This window comes from Ursus arctos, unplaced genomic scaffold, assembly GCF_023065955.2.
Source record: "Ursus arctos isolate Adak ecotype North America unplaced genomic scaffold, UrsArc2.0 scaffold_14, whole genome shotgun sequence".
Lineage (NCBI taxonomy): Eukaryota > Metazoa > Chordata > Mammalia > Carnivora > Ursidae > Ursus > Ursus arctos.
In genome coordinates, this window is record NW_026622808.1 from 28084382 (window position 1) to 28103280 (window position 18899).

Sequence of the window (18899 nt, forward strand, 5' to 3'; positions counted from 1 at the left end):
CCTAAGCCATCACTTTAAATATCATCCTCAGCTAAAGACAGAAAGAGGGGGTGCTCCCAGCTTTATTGAGGTATAATTGAGAAATCTGTATGTATTCAGGTAGACAGTGTGATGATTGGGTATGTGTATATACCCTGAAACAACTGCCACCATCCAGTTACCACTGCTATCACCTCACACAGTTACCTTGCTGTGTGTGTGCTGAGAACTCTTCGGACCTACCGGCTTAGCGACGGTCAAGCACACAATATGGTACCGTTGCCTAGAGTCACCTGCGGTACGCGAGAGCCCCAGAAAGTACTCGTCTTATAATAAAAGTTCGTACCCTTCGACCAACTCATTTCCCCCACGCCCCCAGCCCCTGGCAGCCAATGTTCTGTTTCTATGAGTTTGACTTTTAGATTCCACACATAAGTGAGATCACACAATATTTGTCTTTCTTTGTCTGGCTTACTCCGCTTAGCATAACGCCCTCCAGGTTCCTGTGTTGTCATCCTTAGCTGGATTTCCTTCCTTTCCGTAATGGCTGAATAATATTTGAGTTGACCTTTTTGTTCAAAGTCATCTCAAAGGAAGACCTTCCTTGGCAGGTCTCACTGGATTTGCCCTGATTTTTTTTTTTTTTAATTTTATTTATCTATTTTAACAGAGATAGAGACAGCCAGCGAGAGAGGGAACACAGCAGGGGGAGCGGGAGAGGAAGAAGCAGGCTCATAGCAGAGGAGCCTGATGTGGGGCTCGATCCCATAACGCCGGGATCACGCCCTGAGCCGAAGGCAGACGCTTAACCACTGTGCCACCCAGGCGCCCCAGGATTTGCCCTGATTATTGACAGAAGGGCACAAGGCATTCAGTTTGCTTTGCCAGAAGTTCCCCTAAGGAATCTCAAGTTTGGACTTCTGAAAACCTCTATCATCCATTAACTCTAGGCAAGGAACTCCACCACCCCACCAGGTTTCATCTGCAGTATCTATTCCTTCTGGAAATTTCCTTTACTCTGGACATCCCTAAAATAGCACAAGAATCTTGGTTGACCAGGACAACCTGTATGGCTGACCCTGCCGGCCAGGTACAAGCCAGTTTTCCTGTGAGGATTTTGTAAGCATCGGCTCCCGAAAGCCAAACTTAGTCTCTCGAAATTGGCTGGTCAAATCACGTATATAGAAAAACCTCTTTCGGGGGTGCATGGGTGGTTCAGTCGTTAAGTGTCTGCCTTCGGCTCAGGGTGTGATCCCAGGGTCCTGGGATCGAGCCCCCCATCGGGCTCCCTGCCCCGCTGGGAGCCTGCTTCTTCCTCTCCCACTCCTCCTGTTTGTGTTCCCTCTCTCGCTGTCTCTCTCTCTCTCTGTCAAATAAATAAATAAAATCTTAAAAAAAAAAAAAAAGAAAAGAAAAAGAAAAACCTCTTTCGGGTTCTGGAGGAGCCTAATTCTAACCCCTCCCCCACCCCCAGCACCTTGAGATCGAACTGGATTTTGTAACTTGATTCCAAAGAGTAGAGAAAGGGAAAAAGTGTAACTTGACAGTAGAGACACCTGGCTGGTATCACCTTAACCACGTGATCCGGGTTAGTATGACCCATGTTAAATCAGGTACATATCACATGCCCTGACATAACGCAATCAAGACACTCCATCTCAGGAGCGCCTGGGTGGCTCGGTCGGTTAAGCATCTACCTTTGGCTCAGGTTGTGATCCCAGGGTCCTGGGATCGAGTCCCACATCGGGCTCCCTGCTCAGCGGGAAGCCTGCTTCTCCCTCTCCCCTGCCTGCAGCTCCCCCTGCTTGTGTGTGCCCTCTCTCAAATAAATATATTAATTAAAAAAAAAAAAAAAGACACCCCATCTCTGTGGGACTCTTCCCAAAGACCCAGAACTCCAGTCTAACCATGAGAAAACATCACCCCAACCCAGACTGAGAGACATTCTACAAGATATCTTACAGGTACTCCTCAAAAGTGCCAAGGTCATGAACAACGAGGGAAAATGGAGAAAGTGTCACTGACCAGAGGAAAATAACTTAGTGGGATCCTGGCCAATGAACTTTTTTTTTTTTAATTTTTTTTATTTTAAGATTTTATTTATTTATTTGAGAGAGAGCGCACACAAGCGCACACAAGGGGGAGCAGCAGGCAGAGGGAGAAGGAAAAGCATGGTTCCTGCGGAGCAGGGAGCCTGATGTGGGGCTCAATCCCAGGACCCTGGGATCACGACCTGAGCCGAAGGCGGACGCTTAACCGACTGAGCCACCCAAGCGCCCCCAAATGAACATTTTAAGGAATAACTGGAATTATGACTAACACGGTACTATTCTTGCCTCAAATCAGCCAAGGCACCTCCAGGAATCTGACAAACAGAAATGTATCGCAGACAGGGAGGGCATTAACCAAACTCCCTTTAGATGAACTGATTAGGATAATTATGCCTGCAAAATCCTTCCTGGAATATAACATAATATCATACTCACATTCTATCATAGCGACAAGATCTACCCGCGCTGGAGGAGGGCATACAGGTGCATACCTGAGGGGGCAATCTTGGGGTCATCAGAATCCTGCCTCTCACACCTCCTGACGTAGAAAAATATGACCTACTCACACAGTGAGAAGACCTTTCTGAATTACAGACCAATATATGAGCAGAGAGAGTTTATGGCTTCAATTCTAAAATTTTTAGCCATTGGAGTGCCTGGCTGGCTCAGTCAGTAGAGCACGTGACTCTTAAGCGCAGGGTTGTGAGTTCGAACCCCAGGCTGGGTGTAGCGACTACTTAAAAATAAAATCTTAAAAAAATAAATCAATCAACAGGACCACAGATTACTACGAAACAATATTTGGTTACTTATTGTTTTTTATTTTATTTATTTAAGAGAGAGAAAGAGAGAGAGCTCGAGCAGGGGGAGGGGCAGAGGGAGAGGGAGAAGCAGACTCCCGGCTGAGCGCGGAGCTCCGTCCCAGAACCCCTGGGATCATGACCTGAGCAGAAGTCAGACTCTTAATCGACCGAGCCACCCAGGTGCCCCTACTTGGTTACTTATTTAACCAAAGTGACAGTAAAAGATTTTAAAGACAAAAACAGTAAGTTCTACATGAGGGGGGGGAGAAGCCTTAGCTTTTTCAATATCGAGGAGACTCAGTTTTCCTAAGTAGTCAAAGAGCTCCGAGCAACCACATTTTGGTAAAACACAGAATCTTTGTTTTCCACGTGAATCAGTCAACAGGTAAAGAGAAGCCTCTTACCAGAATCCAAGATAACATCGTTCTTTTAACAGAGAAAGCAGATCAAACTCTAGTTTGCATAGTTACACTACTGATATTGAGGCTCATTGTTAAAACCCTTGTAATGAATCCATGTGATTTTCACCAGCTTGCCCACACAAGATCAAAGTTTCTCTCTCTTTCTTCCTCTCCAACTTTCTCTATCTACTTTGATTTTGGTCCTTTGTTTTCCTCATTTTTATTTTGGGTTTTTTTGTTTTGTTTTGTTTTGTTTTTTGTTTTTTAAGATTTTATTTATTTGACAGAGAGAGACACAGAGAGAGAGGGAACACAAGCAGAGGGAGAAGCAGACTCCCCACTGAGCAGGGAGCCCGATGAGGGGCTCGATCCCAGGATGCTGGGATCATGACCTGAGCCGAAGGCAGACGCTTAATGACTGAGCCAGACGCTTAATGACTGAGCCACCCAGGCGCCCCCCTCATTCTTATTTTGAACCAACCTTTAAATACCCTTAAGCTAGGACAAAATTACCCTCCTTCACCCCTCATACCTCATGCATCTCCTACCAACACATCCTATTTCCCTTGCATATTTTATATAAGAGTTTTTTCCTGTACCCTGATTTTTTTTTTCTTTTTTTAGGATTTTATTTAGGGTGCGTTGGTGGCTCAGTTGGTTAAGTGTCTGCCTTCAGCTCAGGTCATGATCCAGGGGTCCTGGGTTCGAGCCTCATGTCTCCCTGGTCAGTGGGGAGTCTGCTTCTCCCTCTCCCTCTGCTCCTCCCCACCCCCACTAGCTGTGCTCTCTCTCTCTCTCTCAAATAAATAAATAAAATCTTTAAAAAACCCAATATTTCAAAAAATAGAAAAAACAATATTTCAGTGTGGCAAAGGACATGTTCACAAACTAACCCAAATATCTTTAGTGCCTCTATAAACATTAAGGAGCCAAAGGAGACAAGCTTCAACTCATGTTGAGTAAGCACTAGTTCAGTATTTTATCTTATTTGGAAAAGTTCTAGATATTCAGTGATTATCCATCATTTAACTTAGCAAAACTTCAAGGTTCCAAGTTTCCCAAAAGATTTGGGAAACTATTTTTGAGCCAACTTTTTGTAAAACATAATAACATTCAAAAAGTTCACTTGGGGGGGGGCGCCTGGGTGGCACAGTGGTTAAGCGTCTGCCTTCGGCTCAGGGCGTGATCCCGGCGTTATGGGATCGAGCCCCACATCAGGCTCCTCTGCTAGGAGCCTGCTTCTTCCTCTCCCACTCCCCCTGCTTGTGTTCCCTCTCTTGCTGGCTGTCTCTATCTCTGTCAAATAAATAAATAAAAAATCTTTAAAAAAAAAAAAAGTTCACTTGTAGGGGCGCCTGGGTGGCTCAGCCGTTAAACATCTGCCTTTGGCTCAGGGCGTGATCCCAGAGTCCTGGGATGGAGCCCCACATCAGGCTCCTCTGCTGGGAGCCTGCTTCTTCCTCTCCCACCCCCAACCCCCGCCTGTGTTCCCTCTCTCGCTGGCTGTCTCTCTCTCTGTCAAATAAATAAATAAAATCTTTAAAAAAAAAAGTTCACTTGTAAATTTTTATCTCATTTACATGTATTTAACTTATTCCTTTTTAACAACTATGCTTAGATGACTCATGAACACTTCATGAGTCACGAGACAGCTAGCCATCATCTGATTCAGTTATTTTTCTTATTGACAAATCAGGCAAGTATCAAAAATCACAGACACAAAGAACCTAAAAACCTAAACATACGACTCTCTCCTTTTTTTATTTAGTGTCATGCTTGATATGCATCGAACAATTCACTTTTAGTATAGGTTTTGTTCTTAGGGTTGAATTTATGGTTTTATCATCTTAAACACAGAGATCATGAGTGTGTTTGACTAATCTTAATTTATGTAGGCACTTTTTTAATAAGTCAATTAAAAAGAGCTCTTTTTTTTTTTTTTTAGATTTTATTTATTTATTTGACAGAGAGAGAGAGGGAACACAAGCAGGGGGAGTGGGAGAGGAAGAAGCAGGCTTCCAGTGGAGGAGTCTGATGTGGGGCTCGATCCCAGAACGCCAGGATCACGCCCTGAGCCGAAGGCTGACGCTTAACGACTGAGCCACCCAGGCGCCCCTAAAAGAGCTCTTGACAATTACTTTTTAGCAATAGCTTCTTGAGGTAGGAAAATATGGCATAAACTTAGAGATACATACAATCAGAGATCTTCTAGCTCTTATTTTTAAATTTTAGGCCATGAGACAGGTACAAGAATACAGAACTCACATGTTTAAAAAAATATAGTTGAAAAAAATGAATAAATAAAAATAAATTTAAAAACATAGTTGAGGGGTGCCTGGCTGGCTCAGTCAGAAGACCAGGTGACTCTGGATGCCAGGGCTGTGAGTTCAGGCCCCATGTTGGGTGTAGAGATTACTTAAAAATTAAAAAAAAAAAAAAAAATTTATATCTTTAAAAAAAGTAGAGGGGGCGCCTGGTGGCTCAGCCGGAGGCACATGGGACTCGATCTCCAGGTCATGAGTTCAGGGCCCATGTTGGGCATTGAGCTTACATTTAAAAAAATTAAATTGGGGCACCTGGCTGACTCAGTTGGTAAGGCATGCGACTCTCGCTCTCCAGGTTGTAAGCTGGACTTCCACATTGGGTGAAAAGACTACTTAAAAAAAAATTAAAAATCTTAAAAAAAATTTTTTTTAATTTTAAAAATTAAAAAAAAAAAAGTTGAATCCAAACTATATTTCTGGCAGATGGAATGAGTTACTAATATTGTAAATGGACTTTTAAGAGATTTCACATGCTAGTTTGTTCCCAAATAGCACTCTGAGTAGGTAGTTCTATTTAGCTTTGGAGAGAAGGCTTTGGAAATAGTTCCTATCAGCCTGGGAATATTAGTCTCCAATTAGGCCAATTTCTATCCATAGAGTTCCTTTAAGAATAAAAAAAAGTCCTGGGGTACCTGGGTGGCTCTGGTTAAGCATCTGCCTTCAGCTTGGGTCATGATCTCAGGATCCTAAGATCAAGCAGGGTCCTGGGATTGAGTCAGGCTCCCTGCTCAGCAGGGAATCTGCTTCTTCCTCTCCCTCTGCTCCTTCCCCCTGCTCACGTGTTCTCTCTCTCTCTCAAATAAATAAATAAAATCTTGAAAAAAAAAAAAGAATTTAAAAAGTCCTTTCAAATATCTTATCAGGTTTCAGCTCAGACAAACAGTAAAATTTTCTGGCACTACTGAACTCTTTTTTTTTTTTTTTAACCAAAAGTATACCTATTCCAAGTGATTCAGAACTCAAATCCAAACCAGAGCCTTTTATGATCTAACCAGGGGCACAAGAGACGCCCCCAAGACGGTACAAAAGATGCACTCTTCCCAAGATCCGGAGCCACTCCCAGAGCCAGCCAAAAGAAAGACAGACAATTCTCCTGAGAGCGGGCAATGACCCTAGCCACAAATGGAGTACAGCTCACTTTTCTGTCTGGTCATCGACTATTCTCAGGGCTCCTAACCTGAGGTCTGGTCTCCTGCAGCACGCAGGAAGCCAGGTCAAGCTTTCAGCACACAAAAGGAGACATACAAGAAAGCAACAGCTGTCCATGGGAGGGGGGATCAACAAGTGTGTACCCAAAACCAAATTTACGAGAGTCACAAAGGATCCAAAGAACTAATCTTTACAAATGGTTTTCTCTTGCCAATCTGAACCCAGAGGGAACGGACAAAGAGAAAATTTTACCATCCTCTCCCAACAGACAAGAGATCCAGAAAGCAAATGAGGTAAAAATTCTTACCTTACCTGCTGGCTTCATCAGGCCCCAGGACTTGTCAGCTGCAGACCCCAGAGCCAACAGACAGCCCCAAGCCAACGCGATCCCATCCTCATTACCAAACTGTGGGAGCCCTTACAAGAAAAAGGAAGACCCAAGAAGTAATTAGGCCTCAGTGTTTACTTACTAGGTTCAACAGAGGGAGACAATGATAGAAAAGCAACTGAAGTATATGCAGAGACTACAGGAAGATAAATTATTGTTATAGGGTCTGTTTGTACGGATCCTCTCAGCCTCAGCTCCCCCTGTCTGGTGATAATGGTGTTTCTTCCTCCTGGTACAGGGAGGGCACCTTCCACTTGGGAATTTTATCTCCTGCTCTCAGGAAGAGAAAAGCAGCTCAGTATGCCCTTTATGAATCTTGCTGTCTTTCAAAAGAATCAATCTGCCACAGTGGCATATTTTGCGGTGGCATGTCCTGACCTCCTTCAACAGAAACACTAAATATCACAGGTCCAGATAGCAAAGGCTCTTCTTCCTGATGGACTCCTTTTTTTTTAAATTTAAGATTTTATTTATTTATTCATGAGAGACAGAGAGAGAGAGGCAGAGGGAGAAGCAGGCTCTCCATGAAGCAGGGAGCCCGGCACGGGACTCGATCCCAGGACCCCGGGATCATGACCTGAGCCGAAGGCAGATGCTTAACTGACTGAGCCACGCCAAGTGCCCTTAAGGTTTTATTCTTAAGTAATCTCCACACCTAACATGGGGCTTGAACTCACAACCCCAAGATCAAGAGCCCCAGTAACTCTTTTATCATAAAGGAACATATAGTAAATAGTTGAGTTGTTGCAAACCATACAGTCTTTGTTACAGCTACTCATTGTAGTGAGAAAGGAGACGATACAGAAGCAAATGGGCATGGCTCTGTTCCAATATAGCTTTATTTATGGATTCAGAAATTTGATTTTCGGGGCGCCTGGGTGGCACAGCGGTTAAGCGTCTGCCTTCGGCTCAGGGCGTGATCCCGGCGTTCTGGGATCGAGCCCCACATCAGGCTCCTCCGCTATGATCCTGCTTCTTCCTCTCCCACTCCCCCTGCTTGTGTTCCCTCTCTCGCTGGCTGTCTCTATCTCTGTCGAATAAATAAAAATTAAAAAATAAAAAAAATATTAAAAAATCTAAAGAAATTTGATTTTCCTGTAATTTTCATGTCATAGCATATTATTCTTATTTTCCCCCCAACCTTTTGTCAACTGGGAAAAGGAGGCAAAACTGAAAAGGAACAAATGATTCATTTGGGGTCTCGGAATTACAATTCAGGAGCACAGATTCCAGAGTAACCAGGAAAGTGTCTCCTTCATGTAGGAAAAGGGTTTTTATGAGAAAGAAGGAAGGGGTAATTACCTGATTTAGATAAAGAAGAAAGAAACCCTGCTAATCTGGTGATGACTGATGTAGGGTTCGAAGCCAATGGCCAAGAAAGAATTCTTGAGACATCTTTGGTGCAAAAAGGTCGTTTTATTACAGCACGGGGACAGGACCTGTGGGCAGAAAGAGCTGCACTCAGGTCATGAGAAGTGGCCGGTTATATACTTCCAAGTTGGGAAGGGTTTTGGGAGAGCGTAAATCTCTAAGGAATTCTGGGAAAAAGGTTTCCAGGACCTTGAGGGGGCTAACTCTTGGTGGGTTAAAGGTCATTTATTACAATCTAGTAAAACCTGAGTCATGAGACCCTTCAGATGTATATCGGTGGGTCATCTGCTTGGGGGATGATTGCCATCGTGTATCTTGGGGGATAGAGATAAAGGAAGTTTCCGAAGGAATTTTTATGTTAAAGTAGACTTACAGGATCCTGGGGGTCGGGCTAAGATCGCCTTTTGCCCTTAGCAAACTATTATCATCCAGGCCGCTGAGTCCCTAGAGGAATGTCACTCTTCCTGTTTCAAGGACTTGTCAGTGGGCTGAGGGTAGTAAGGATATTAAATTTTTCTTTTGTCTTTTTTCCCACATCACTGATCAGTTGAGTCACTTCTGATTATTATAATTTTATTGGTGCTATCAAATGAAACTGTCCCTGGTAATTATTAACTTTACTTTCTCCCTATGATCCGAATACCAACTGCTCTGTTGAAATCTTGCGAGCAACTGCTTGTAAAACTATTGCTGCTTCTGGCCCAGTTCAAGAGTTCATCTGTTGGAAAGGAAAACAGGGCTTCAAAAAGGATTCTCTCTCATGTCCAAAAATTTTATACTATTTCACACATTTAAAAAATATAAGACATACATTTTTACCTTTTAAGCTTCACAAGAACAGCAAGGGGATTTGGACCACGGGTCGCAGTTTGCGACACCCTGTTTCCTTGTAAGTAACGGCTAGGTTTCCATGGAAACTCCTATTTGCCCCGTACAGGAACACAGGAGGAACACACAGTTGTTTGCAGAGCTGCCTGTGAAATGAGTTAATGCACGTAAAGTGCCCAGAACCGCGCCTAACGTCTTAACTATTACTATTCTGGAACTGAGGTCTGATACCGAGCTCAAGTCAGGACCTAGGTCAATGGCTGGGCCAGATCCTAGCGGGCCCCGCGGGGAGCCGAACTGTACCCCGCCCGACTTCCGTGAGTCTTTGCGGGATCAGACTTCCGCCGCGGGAGCCGCAGACGTCGCGACTCGGAACCCTTCTCAGGAATTCCGCGAGCATCGGAGAATCTGGAAGGCAACTAGGCGACGGAGCAAGATTGGCCATCTCCACACGGGAGGCGGGACAACCGGCGGCGAGTCGCGGGCGTAAGGCTAGTCTGCGATTGGTCAGAGCAGCATAGGGCTGGTTGGTTAGCGAGCGGCGACGGTTGTCCATAGGCCGGCGTAGAAAGGGGCGGGGAAACGAGGGTGGCAAGGCGGCAATTGAACTGCGCGTGGCGGAGAGACGCTTATTTGCGATTGGTCCGTAACGTGCAGAAGGCGGTGTTTGGCTTCGTTCAGCGATTGGCCCGGGGATGGGATGCCGGCCTTTTATTGGTTACCACATCTTGAGCCCGGCAAAGGGGAGCGCCGAGCGGTCCGCGATCTGCTGGCAAGGGCTGGGGGGGGCGTGCAGACCGGGGAGATCGCGTGAGATTGGCCAGCACCGGGAGGGCATCCCCGGCGCCGGGGCCTGAGTCGCGGTGGGCTATGGCTTCCGGCGGCTGGCGCTGGCTTCGCGGCCTAAGGGCCGTGGGGCAGCCCCTGTTCCAAGGCCGCGCGCTGCTCGTCACCAACACGCTGGGCAGTGGTGTTCTCATGGCGGCCGGGGACGGTGTGCGCCAGTCCTGGGAGGTCCGCGCCCGGCCTGGCCAGAAGTTCGATCCCCGGCGCTCAGGTGAGGTGGCCGGCGCTGCTGGTCCTTGACCCCAGGGGACCTTTGACCCCAAACTCAGATTCGGAGACTCCTGACCTGTGCCTCAGTTCCCGGCGGGAACCTTGACCTTGGCGTGCATCCAAGACCCTCTTATCCCAAACTCGGGTCTCCGTCCCCTCTCCCCACCCCGGGGTCTTAGCCTACTCCCCACCCCAGGTCTCCATTTCCTCCTACTTCCTTGTCCCTGTCTCCTCCCGAACCCAGTTTCCGTCCCCCTCCCACCTCCTCATCCGCTTCCTTTATTCTGTCACTGAGATCAAGCACTGAGCACTGGAAACTGCACCAAGGATAGTCAAGGGCTCAGCGTCTGGACCCAGACAGCCTGGGATTGTGCCCTGGCCCCACACTTCCCAACCTGTTGTGCCTGTTTCCTCCTCCGGAAAGCAGAGCAGTGGTAGAACCCCCTCACAGGGTGGTGAAGGGGATAAGGAGAGAAAACGGGAGAGGAGCCACTGGAACGGTGCCTGTCAGTGGGGCTTGTAATGGAAGAACATACAGGTGGGCTCTGGGAGGGCTTCAGGTTTCCCAGGGAGGGAGGGTAACCAGGGACGGAATGGATCGGAGGGCTTGCTGGCCCCCCCTGACTCTTGAACTGCTCTTAGCGAGCATGTTTGCAGTGGGCTGCAGTATGGGTCCCTTCCTGCACTACTGGTACCTCTGGCTGGATCACCTGCTCCCAGCGTCTGGCCTCTCTGGCCTCCCAAACGTCCTCAGGAAGGTCCTCATCGACCAGCTCGTGGCTTCTCCCATGCTAGGCGTCTGGTACTTCTTGGGTAAGGAGTCTTGTGAGCTTGGGCTTTGCCCCTCCATATGTTAGGAGAGGCAGAGCCAGCTTTGTGTTAAGAGGGATGCTGAGGTGCATTTCTGATGTTCCTCTTGTGTGTGTGGCTCTGGACTGGGTGCTGGGTCACAGTGGTGCAAGGACAGACCCACTGGGGGAAGGTATGAACAGCAGAATCCGAAAATGGTGCTTAGTGTAGGAGGGATGAAGCAGTTATCAGGTGGGGCTGCCCTGGGCAGTGGTTGGGAGGGCCGCCCAGAGGAGAGGACACGCAGCTGAGATGTGAAGAAGGAGCCAGCAGGCATGAAGAACTGCCCATGCAAAGGCCCTGAGGCTGAAGGAAGAGTTGCTGAGGCTGGGGTTGATGGGTACAATCATCCAGCCCTTGGCTCTGGGGAGAGTGTCGCCCCCGCCCCCTCCCCCCAGGCTCAGTTACCTCCTTTGTGAAAGAAGGGAAATAAAACAGCCTCAGCCTCAGGAAGGGTGAATCTTCATCCTTTGGGGTGCCTGTGTGTTTGTTTGTTTTTAGAGAGAGGGAGGCAGGGGCAGAGGGAGAGGGAGAGAGAGAATCCTAAGCAGGCTCCATACTGGTAACGGAGCCCAACTCAGGTTCAGTCCTAGGACCCTGAGATCATGACCTGAGCCGAAACTAAGGGTTGGAGGCTTAACCTACTAAACCACTCAGGTGCCCCTAAGAGGGGGGGGGTGTTTATTTATAACATCTCCCTCACTGGAACCAACTTGTTGTGCCTTGTTTCTGTATGTGGCCCTTCCCCACCCCAAGGTTTGTAAGCATCTTGGTCTGTCTGCCTGGGACACCACTGTCCCTCAGGGTTCCTGCCCCATCTGCTCCATCAACGGTACTCCCCAGCCTTTGACACTCTAATTTCTTGGTCTCCTTCCCAGGCCTTGGCTGCCTGGAGGGCCAAACCCTGGATGAGAGCTGCCAGGAGCTACGGGACAAGTTCTGGGAATTCTACAAGGTGGGCCACGCCCACCCCTTCACTCCCTGCCCCTCCCCTTCACAGCCGCCGCCCTGCAAGGCCCCGCCCCTCACCGCACTCTGCTCCTCCCCGCAGGCTGACTGGTGTGTTTGGCCAGCTGCCCAGCTGGTGAACTTCCTCTTCGTGCCCCCCCAGTTCCGAGTCACCTACATCAACGGCCTGACGCTGGGCTGGGACACGTACCTCTCCTACCTGAAGTACCGGGTGAGCTCGGTGGGCGGACCAGACACCCAGGGGGCTCCTCAGGGGCCGCATGTGTAAACCCCAGATGGCGGTGCAGCTGCGCTCTAGGGTGCGGCCCTCCTAGGCCTGTGATCATCTGCACACCACAGCAGGCGGGTGGGGAGCTGATCACCAGCAGAGTGAAGACCCAGCCCCTCTCTGCTGTTCGATGTGACCTGGGCCAGGTCCCTGCTGCATCTGTCCCGCAAGACTGAGCCCAGCCAGAAGACAGGTGGGTGAGGACTCGCTTGGTGAAGAGGAGTCCAGAGGGGTGACCAGGGTATGTGACCAGACCCCTCTTGCATGGACAGATCCTGGTCCCGTCCACCCCTAGGCTGCATGGCCCTGGGCACCGTGCAGACTGAGCTGCCCCAGCCCTCTCGACTGGATGCCAGACAGGGCAAGACTGACCCTCCGCAGGCCAGGCCTGGCCCTGGCCCCGGCCCCTCCCTAACCCCTAGGCATCTGGCTGGGCTGCTCCTTCCAAGCCTGATATAAGACCTCAGTTTCCCCATCTGGTACACAACCATGAAGATGGTCATCCAGGAGCCCCTCACCGCAGGCCCTCCGTGAACCAGTGAGAGATCCAGCCACAGCACCCGGCCCCAGCCAGCGAGTCCCAAGCCTCAACCCCTCACCACTATTATGGGCTGGGCCCTGGGCGCAAGGTGGTGACACAGCCCATCCCCTTGGAGCAGGGCCCAGCCTGGAGTTGGCTCCCAGAATCTGGAGCCTTAGGCAGGGCCAGGTGGTCTCCAGTCTCATCCTCAGGTCGCAGACTGTAGAAATTCTATTAAATTCTCTTGTCATTGAAAATCCTGTGGATGACCAAGGCCACCCTGGCAGGCTGGCACTCATAGGGACACAGTGTCATCCATTCGCTTTATTGGGTGTGTGTAGTGTTGTCATGACATCTCCTAGGGATCTGGGGGGCACGTTTGACACTCATGACGTCAGAACAGGTCTGGTGTTGGGGGGGTCCCAGGGTGGCGAGTACCCACAGCAGCCCTCACCTCCAAATAAGGGTAAAACTTTGGGGGTGAGGAGCCAGGTGGGCCATTACCTGGCTCTGATCCACCCAATGGTCCATGCTGAGACCCCCGCAATGGCCTTGGCCCACCGTGTCACAGCCGAGAGGCTGGCAGACCTGACTACCTCCCATCACCCAATCAGCCTGCCCTGGGGGGTCATCGGGCCCCCTCTGCAAAACCGGTAACTGTTGATGGGGGTGAATTTTAAAAAAGGTGGGGTCTTGAGAGGAGGGTGAGCGGTGAGTTCACAGGGCCACGACACGCCACGGCAGAGTGGGGACAGGGCTGTATGTACAGGGTGGGACATGGGGTGGGTGGGGAGCCTGAGCCCCTGGGGGACATCTCCAATAAATAAATAAATAACTACGATAATAAATAAGGGTGAGGGGCTAAGTTGGGGTGGGGGTCTCACGCCCTGGGCCAGTGGGGGCTGGATCGGGCCCAGGGGGTGGGCAGGAGTGGGGCCAGGATGGGGCAAGGGCAGCTCTCAGCAGGCGCAGTCCTGGTGTGGAGGCGCCTGCTGGTCCGTGAGCTGTGGGCCCTGCTTGGCGCCTGTGACCGCAGGGTCGGCCGTGTCCAGGGACTCGGACATCTTCTCACAGATGACGTCCACCAGGCGCTCAAAGGTCTGCTTGACATTAATGTTGTCCTTCGCGCTTGCCTCAAAGAACTCAAAGCCTGTGGGTGGGGAAGGGAGGGGTGAGGACCCCGGTTCCTACCCTCCCCCCCAGCTCCCAGAGATGCTTCTCTGAGGGCAGGGAACATCTGCAGATTCCTGGTGCCAACCACTTGTTAAAGGCACCAAGGGAAGCAGGTCAGCCCTATGTTTCTTGTACTCCTTCCTGCTCTCTAAAACTGTCCCCTTCTCACCTCCAGGCCCCTGGCAAGACCCAGTTCCCTGCTCCCGCCATCCACCCTGAGCCGTTGCATGGGCCCTGACAGCATCTGCCACTCCCATCCCCCTGTGCCCTCCCTTGCTAACACACCCCCTGGCTCCCTGTGGCCCCTGCAGGAGTCCCAGGGCCTCAGCATACGGTTCACACCCTGCTTGATCAGCCACGTTTTCCCCAAGTGACCCTCGTGTTCCAGCCCTATAAAATTATTTGCCAGAACACCCAGGATTTTCCCCGCCTCTGGCCTTTGCCTAAAGTTGTTCCCTCTGCCCGAGAACACACCCTTTGCTCAAGCACCAGATCCAGAGCTTTCTTCCAGGTCTTACACCAGGCAGAGCCTGGTCACCCCCCCCCTCCCCGCATGCACTTCCCCAGCCCAGGTCTCTCCCTCTACCCCACAAAATGAGGCCTCGGGGGCCCAGCAACTGAACACAAGGCTGGCACGGAGGGTGTCAGCGAATCAGTAACTTACTGAACAGCAAACTCCTATGCATCCATCCAGATACAGCTCCTGGCCCCAGGCCCTTTGCAGAAAGTGTGAATTGTCTGCTTTCAAATCCAGGCCCTGTCCTGGCTTTGCTGGGAGGTCTTGGGTGTGTCCCCTCCCCTTTCAGGGCCTCAGTGTCTATTTGGTAGCCTGGAGGTATGCAGCCCCACTAGGCACTCACCAAGGTGGTCAGCCAACTGCCGGCCACGCTCTGATGACACCACCCGTTCATCCTCCATGTCACACTTGTTCCCCACCAGCAGCACCTGGGCGTTGTCCCATGAGTAGGTCTTGATCTGGGTCGACCTGGGGGAGGCAGTGACTGGTGGGTAGGGCTGGAAGAGCTACTAGCTCCAGCGTCCTCTCTTCTCCCCCTCCCTCACTGCCCTCTAGCCCCCCACCTCCTGAGTATTGCTTGAACTTGGCAGGCTTGGTCTGTCCTCCCAGCCTCTGTCCTGCCAAGAACACGGTCCCACGGCTCCCTGATCTTCGAAATCCCTTTCACGCAGGCTTGCCCACCCTTCCCAGATCCCCGTCCCCCAGATACAAGAACTCCTCCCTCCTCTGCCAATTCAGAAATTTCCCTAAAACGTATCGTTACTTTAGGCAGAAATGTAAATGTTTATATCCTTTCATCCTATGCAAACTGTCCTTACATTTTCTACCCCCTCCCTGATTTTTTTTTTTACCTCTAAATTTACAATTTCACTTTTCCACCTGAAAGGAAATCCTTTTTTCTCCCTTAGTTTGAGCCACTGCCGCCACATTTTAGTTATTACAGACTGACAGCAGGTCTGAGAATCCAGCTCCAAAGACCAGACGCTGGGAGGGGGTGAGGGTGTGCTCACCAGTCCTGCACGGCGTTGAACGACTCCTCATTGGTAATGTCATACATGAGGATAAAGCCCATGGCACCCCGGTAGTAGGCTGTGGTGATGGTCCGGTACCGCTCTTGCCCTGCTGTGTCCTGGAGGAAGATAAGATGGGGGTCAGACAGGCGTCACACATGAGCTCCTCAGAGTGGAAACGAGCTCCGAGATTGTCCAGTCCAGCCCCCTTGAGGACCGGAGAGGAGTAGGGGCTGGCCCAAAGGCATGGCGGGTCAGGGAAAGTAGGCTGGCCATCTACACGGAGAACATGGTGCTCAACCGTCCTCCGGAGGCAGGTACCTACAGTATCATTCATTCGTCGTACCTGGGCATTGACCTGTGTGTGCCGCACCCCGTGCTGGGCACTGGGAACACAGCTGTTAACAAAATGGACAAGAATCACTGCCTTGTGGAACTGACTACCCAATGTAGGAAACATACAATAAGCATAAAAAGGAAAAAAATGTATCCTATGTTGGAGGGTGATGAAGACAGGGGGGAAAAATAAAGCTGGACAAAGAAGGCTGGGCAGGTGGGCAAGGGTATGGTTTTAGAAGCTAAAGGAAGTGAGGAGGGAACCATGTGGGGATTAGGGGAAAGACAACCCAGGCCGAGGGCACAGCTGGGGCAAAGGCTCTCAAGTGGGTCTGTGTCCCGTACGCTTGAGGAATGGTGAGGAGGCGGGGACGGAAGGAGACAGACCAGGCATGGTCTCCCAGGCCAGGGGATGGGTCAGATAGGAGCCATGGGAACGTAATGAGCAGAGAAGGGACAGCTCTGGCTTGGGATTTACAGGTTCCTTCGGGCCTCCATGCGGTTAAGGGAGGTGGCCAGTAGACCCTGGGGAAGGTGCCTGCTCCTGTCCCAGAGAATGAGGCTGAGGGGCTAAGATCAAGCTGAAATCTCACACAGACGTGAAAGAACTTAAAAGGGGGGAACTGAGGTACAGAGCCAAGTGATGCTCTTGATAACAGCAGGCAGAGGGGACGACCGGGCATCTGCTCCTCCCCCACTCCTGGACAGCAGTGATGGGGCACCCATGGGAGAACAGGGCACTCTCCTCTGGGCCTTTAGCCCCTGATACACAGTAGGCACCTGATAAATGCCCAGGGTGTGAGTGAACGAATCCAGACAGGAAAGAGGCAAAGCTGGGGCTGCTTTTCTGGGAAGGTAAACCGACAGAGACAGGAGCTCCCCAGCTGGACCCACCCAGATCTGCAGCTTGATCCTCTTGTCGTTGCGGTAGATGGTCTTGACCTTGAAGTCGATGCCCACAGTGCTGACGAAAGCAGGCGTGAAGGAGTCGTCTGCATAGCGGAATAGGAAAGATGTCTTGCCCACGCTGCTGTTGCCAATGATGAGGATCTTGAACATGTAATCGAAGTTCTGGTCCGAGGACTCCTTCTGCCCATAGCGCGAGTCCGTGGCGGATGCCATCTGGGTGTGCAGGGTGGAGGTGAGCCTGAGCGGTCCCCTTCCGCCCCCAACTGCCCAAGCCCCAGGCACAGGGTGCAGAGAACTCCAGAGCTCCTGAGAGGGGCTAGTGTTTAGAGATTACCCTTATCTCATCAGGAGCCCCAGTACTAACGGTGGGGCCCATGGCAAACGGCGGGCCGTGACCTTGAAAGGCCGGAAGTGTCAAGGGAGATGCTCAGAGAGATGGGGATGGGGACACCCCTGTAGCCCCCTCCAACACGCCTTCACCCCAGGCCGGGCTGTATTCCTAAACCCTAAGGCTGAGCGGGTAGGGGTGACTGCGGCCGGCCCCGCCCCCCATCAATCATTCATGTTCCTCAGAACGGAGCCGCGCGGGCGCAACTGCACACGCGTGTACCTTCCCGCGGGGATGTGCGTCGTAGCACCCCCTTCCCCCAGACTCCTAAGCTGGGAGAGATCGGACTGAGACAGCTGGTCATGTGATAGGGGCGGGGCGTGCACACGCTCACGTGCACGCAGTAGGGAACACACGCGTACACGCGTGTGCACATGAGAGTCGAATACATTCGGTGCACAGGAAAGAGACGCAGACACTTGTCCGCACGCCAACACGCATATACAAGTGTACAAACCCACCCGTGCGCAAAGCGCCCTCCACCCATGTAGGCGTGTACACGTCACCCACGCGGACACGCATTCCCGTGCACGTATGCACACGGCGTGCACGCACACGCATAGTCCATGCGTCTCCTTCCACCTGCCTGCGGCACGCACTCACCTGGCTCGGGACACCCACAGGGTCACACGAGCATACCCCGGTACATAAGCAAAAGGGTATGCACACAGACCCGCTGGCACAGACGGGCGCGCACACGCGTGTTCACACCGCACGCATGCGCACGCACAGAGCCTCCCGCGCGCACAGCTTCCCGCAAGGCACTCGCCTCCCCTCCCCCTCCGCCGCAGAGGCCAGAGGTGGGGGGTGGGGGTGAGGAGCGGGCAGGTAGGGGGAGCCGGGGCCCTACCCCTACAAGGGCTGTGACCGCCGCATCCTTCCCCCCACTTAACCCTAGTCAACCTCGTCCCCTACTCTGGCAAGCCCATCAGTCAAATGAAGGTTATGTAGGTGTTGGGAGAGGCGGCGAACCAGGCCGCTCGGGAACTCACCTTGCCCTGCACCGATGCGGTGGTGACCCTAGCGGCGGCGACTTTTTGGTGGCGGTGGTGACGGGGCCCCCTGCGTTGATGTGGGGCTGCGCGACAGGGGCAGCGGCGGCGGCAGAAACGGCTCAGGCCCCTGCAGTCCGCGGTGACGTCCTGCAAAGAGTGAGGCGGGGCCTCACATGCAGATACGGCCGTGACGCCATCCTGGGGCGGAGCCGCGCCTGGAGAAGCAGCCCCCTGACGCACGCAGAGCCAGGAGGGGCGGGGCTCCCACCCAGATTGACGCGCGAATGGGGCGGGAATCAGTGTGCTCATCCAGTAGCGCGCGGGGGAGGTGCCTACCTATTGCGCCTTCGGCCAGTGTCAGGGAGGCGGGACTGAGTGGCTCCCTCTCACTGGCTTAAGCGTCCGAGCGACGGACTGGATGACCAATCAGAGATCACTGTCTTTCTGCTCTTGTCCAATGGTGGTTCCCAAGTGGTTGCAGGGATGAGAGGTTGAGGCCTTCGCAGAGCCTGAGTCTTCAGGGGGCGTTCCCCTTCCCCGCCCCCTCCCACCTTTGGTCTGAGACTTCCGCGGTCCCCGCCCTGTCTTGCGTGCCGCGATCTCTTGCTAAAAACG

At 51.5% G+C, this 18899-nt stretch overlaps 2 protein-coding genes and 1 long non-coding RNA gene across 4 annotated transcripts; 1 reads left to right on the plus strand and 2 right to left on the minus strand.

The window, feature by feature from the left end:
• Positions 1-6436: 6436 nt before the first annotated feature.
• On the minus strand, positions 6437-9805 carry LOC130543606 (uncharacterized). Of its 2 annotated transcripts, none has more exons than XR_008959077.1 (3): positions 9286-9805; positions 8398-9184; positions 6437-7124 (listed from the first exon to the last, which is right to left on the minus strand). It is a non-coding gene; the product is annotated as an uncharacterized LOC130543606 (long non-coding RNA). The 2 variants fall into 2 exon arrangements; XR_008959078.1 differs by having other exon boundaries at positions 7034-7124; positions 8398-8534; positions 8840-9805.
• MPV17L2 (MPV17 mitochondrial inner membrane protein like 2) lies at positions 9585-13804 on the plus strand. The gene is made up of 4 exons (XM_026500526.4): positions 9585-10351; positions 10993-11163; positions 12078-12154; positions 12251-13804. The coding sequence occupies exons 1-4, from the start codon at positions 10165-10167 to the stop codon at positions 12434-12436; spliced, it is 621 nt and encodes a 206-aa protein (XP_026356311.2). The 5' UTR covers positions 9585-10164; the 3' UTR covers positions 12437-13804.
• RAB3A (RAB3A, member RAS oncogene family) lies at positions 13261-18436 on the minus strand. The gene is made up of 5 exons (XM_026500527.4): positions 18282-18436; positions 16887-17114; positions 15657-15775; positions 14990-15114; positions 13261-14106 (listed from the first exon to the last, which is right to left on the minus strand). The coding sequence occupies exons 2-5, from the start codon at positions 17112-17114 to the stop codon at positions 13916-13918; spliced, it is 663 nt and encodes a 220-aa protein (XP_026356312.1). The 5' UTR covers positions 18282-18436; the 3' UTR covers positions 13261-13915.
• Between the last annotated feature and the right edge of the window lie 463 nt (positions 18437-18899).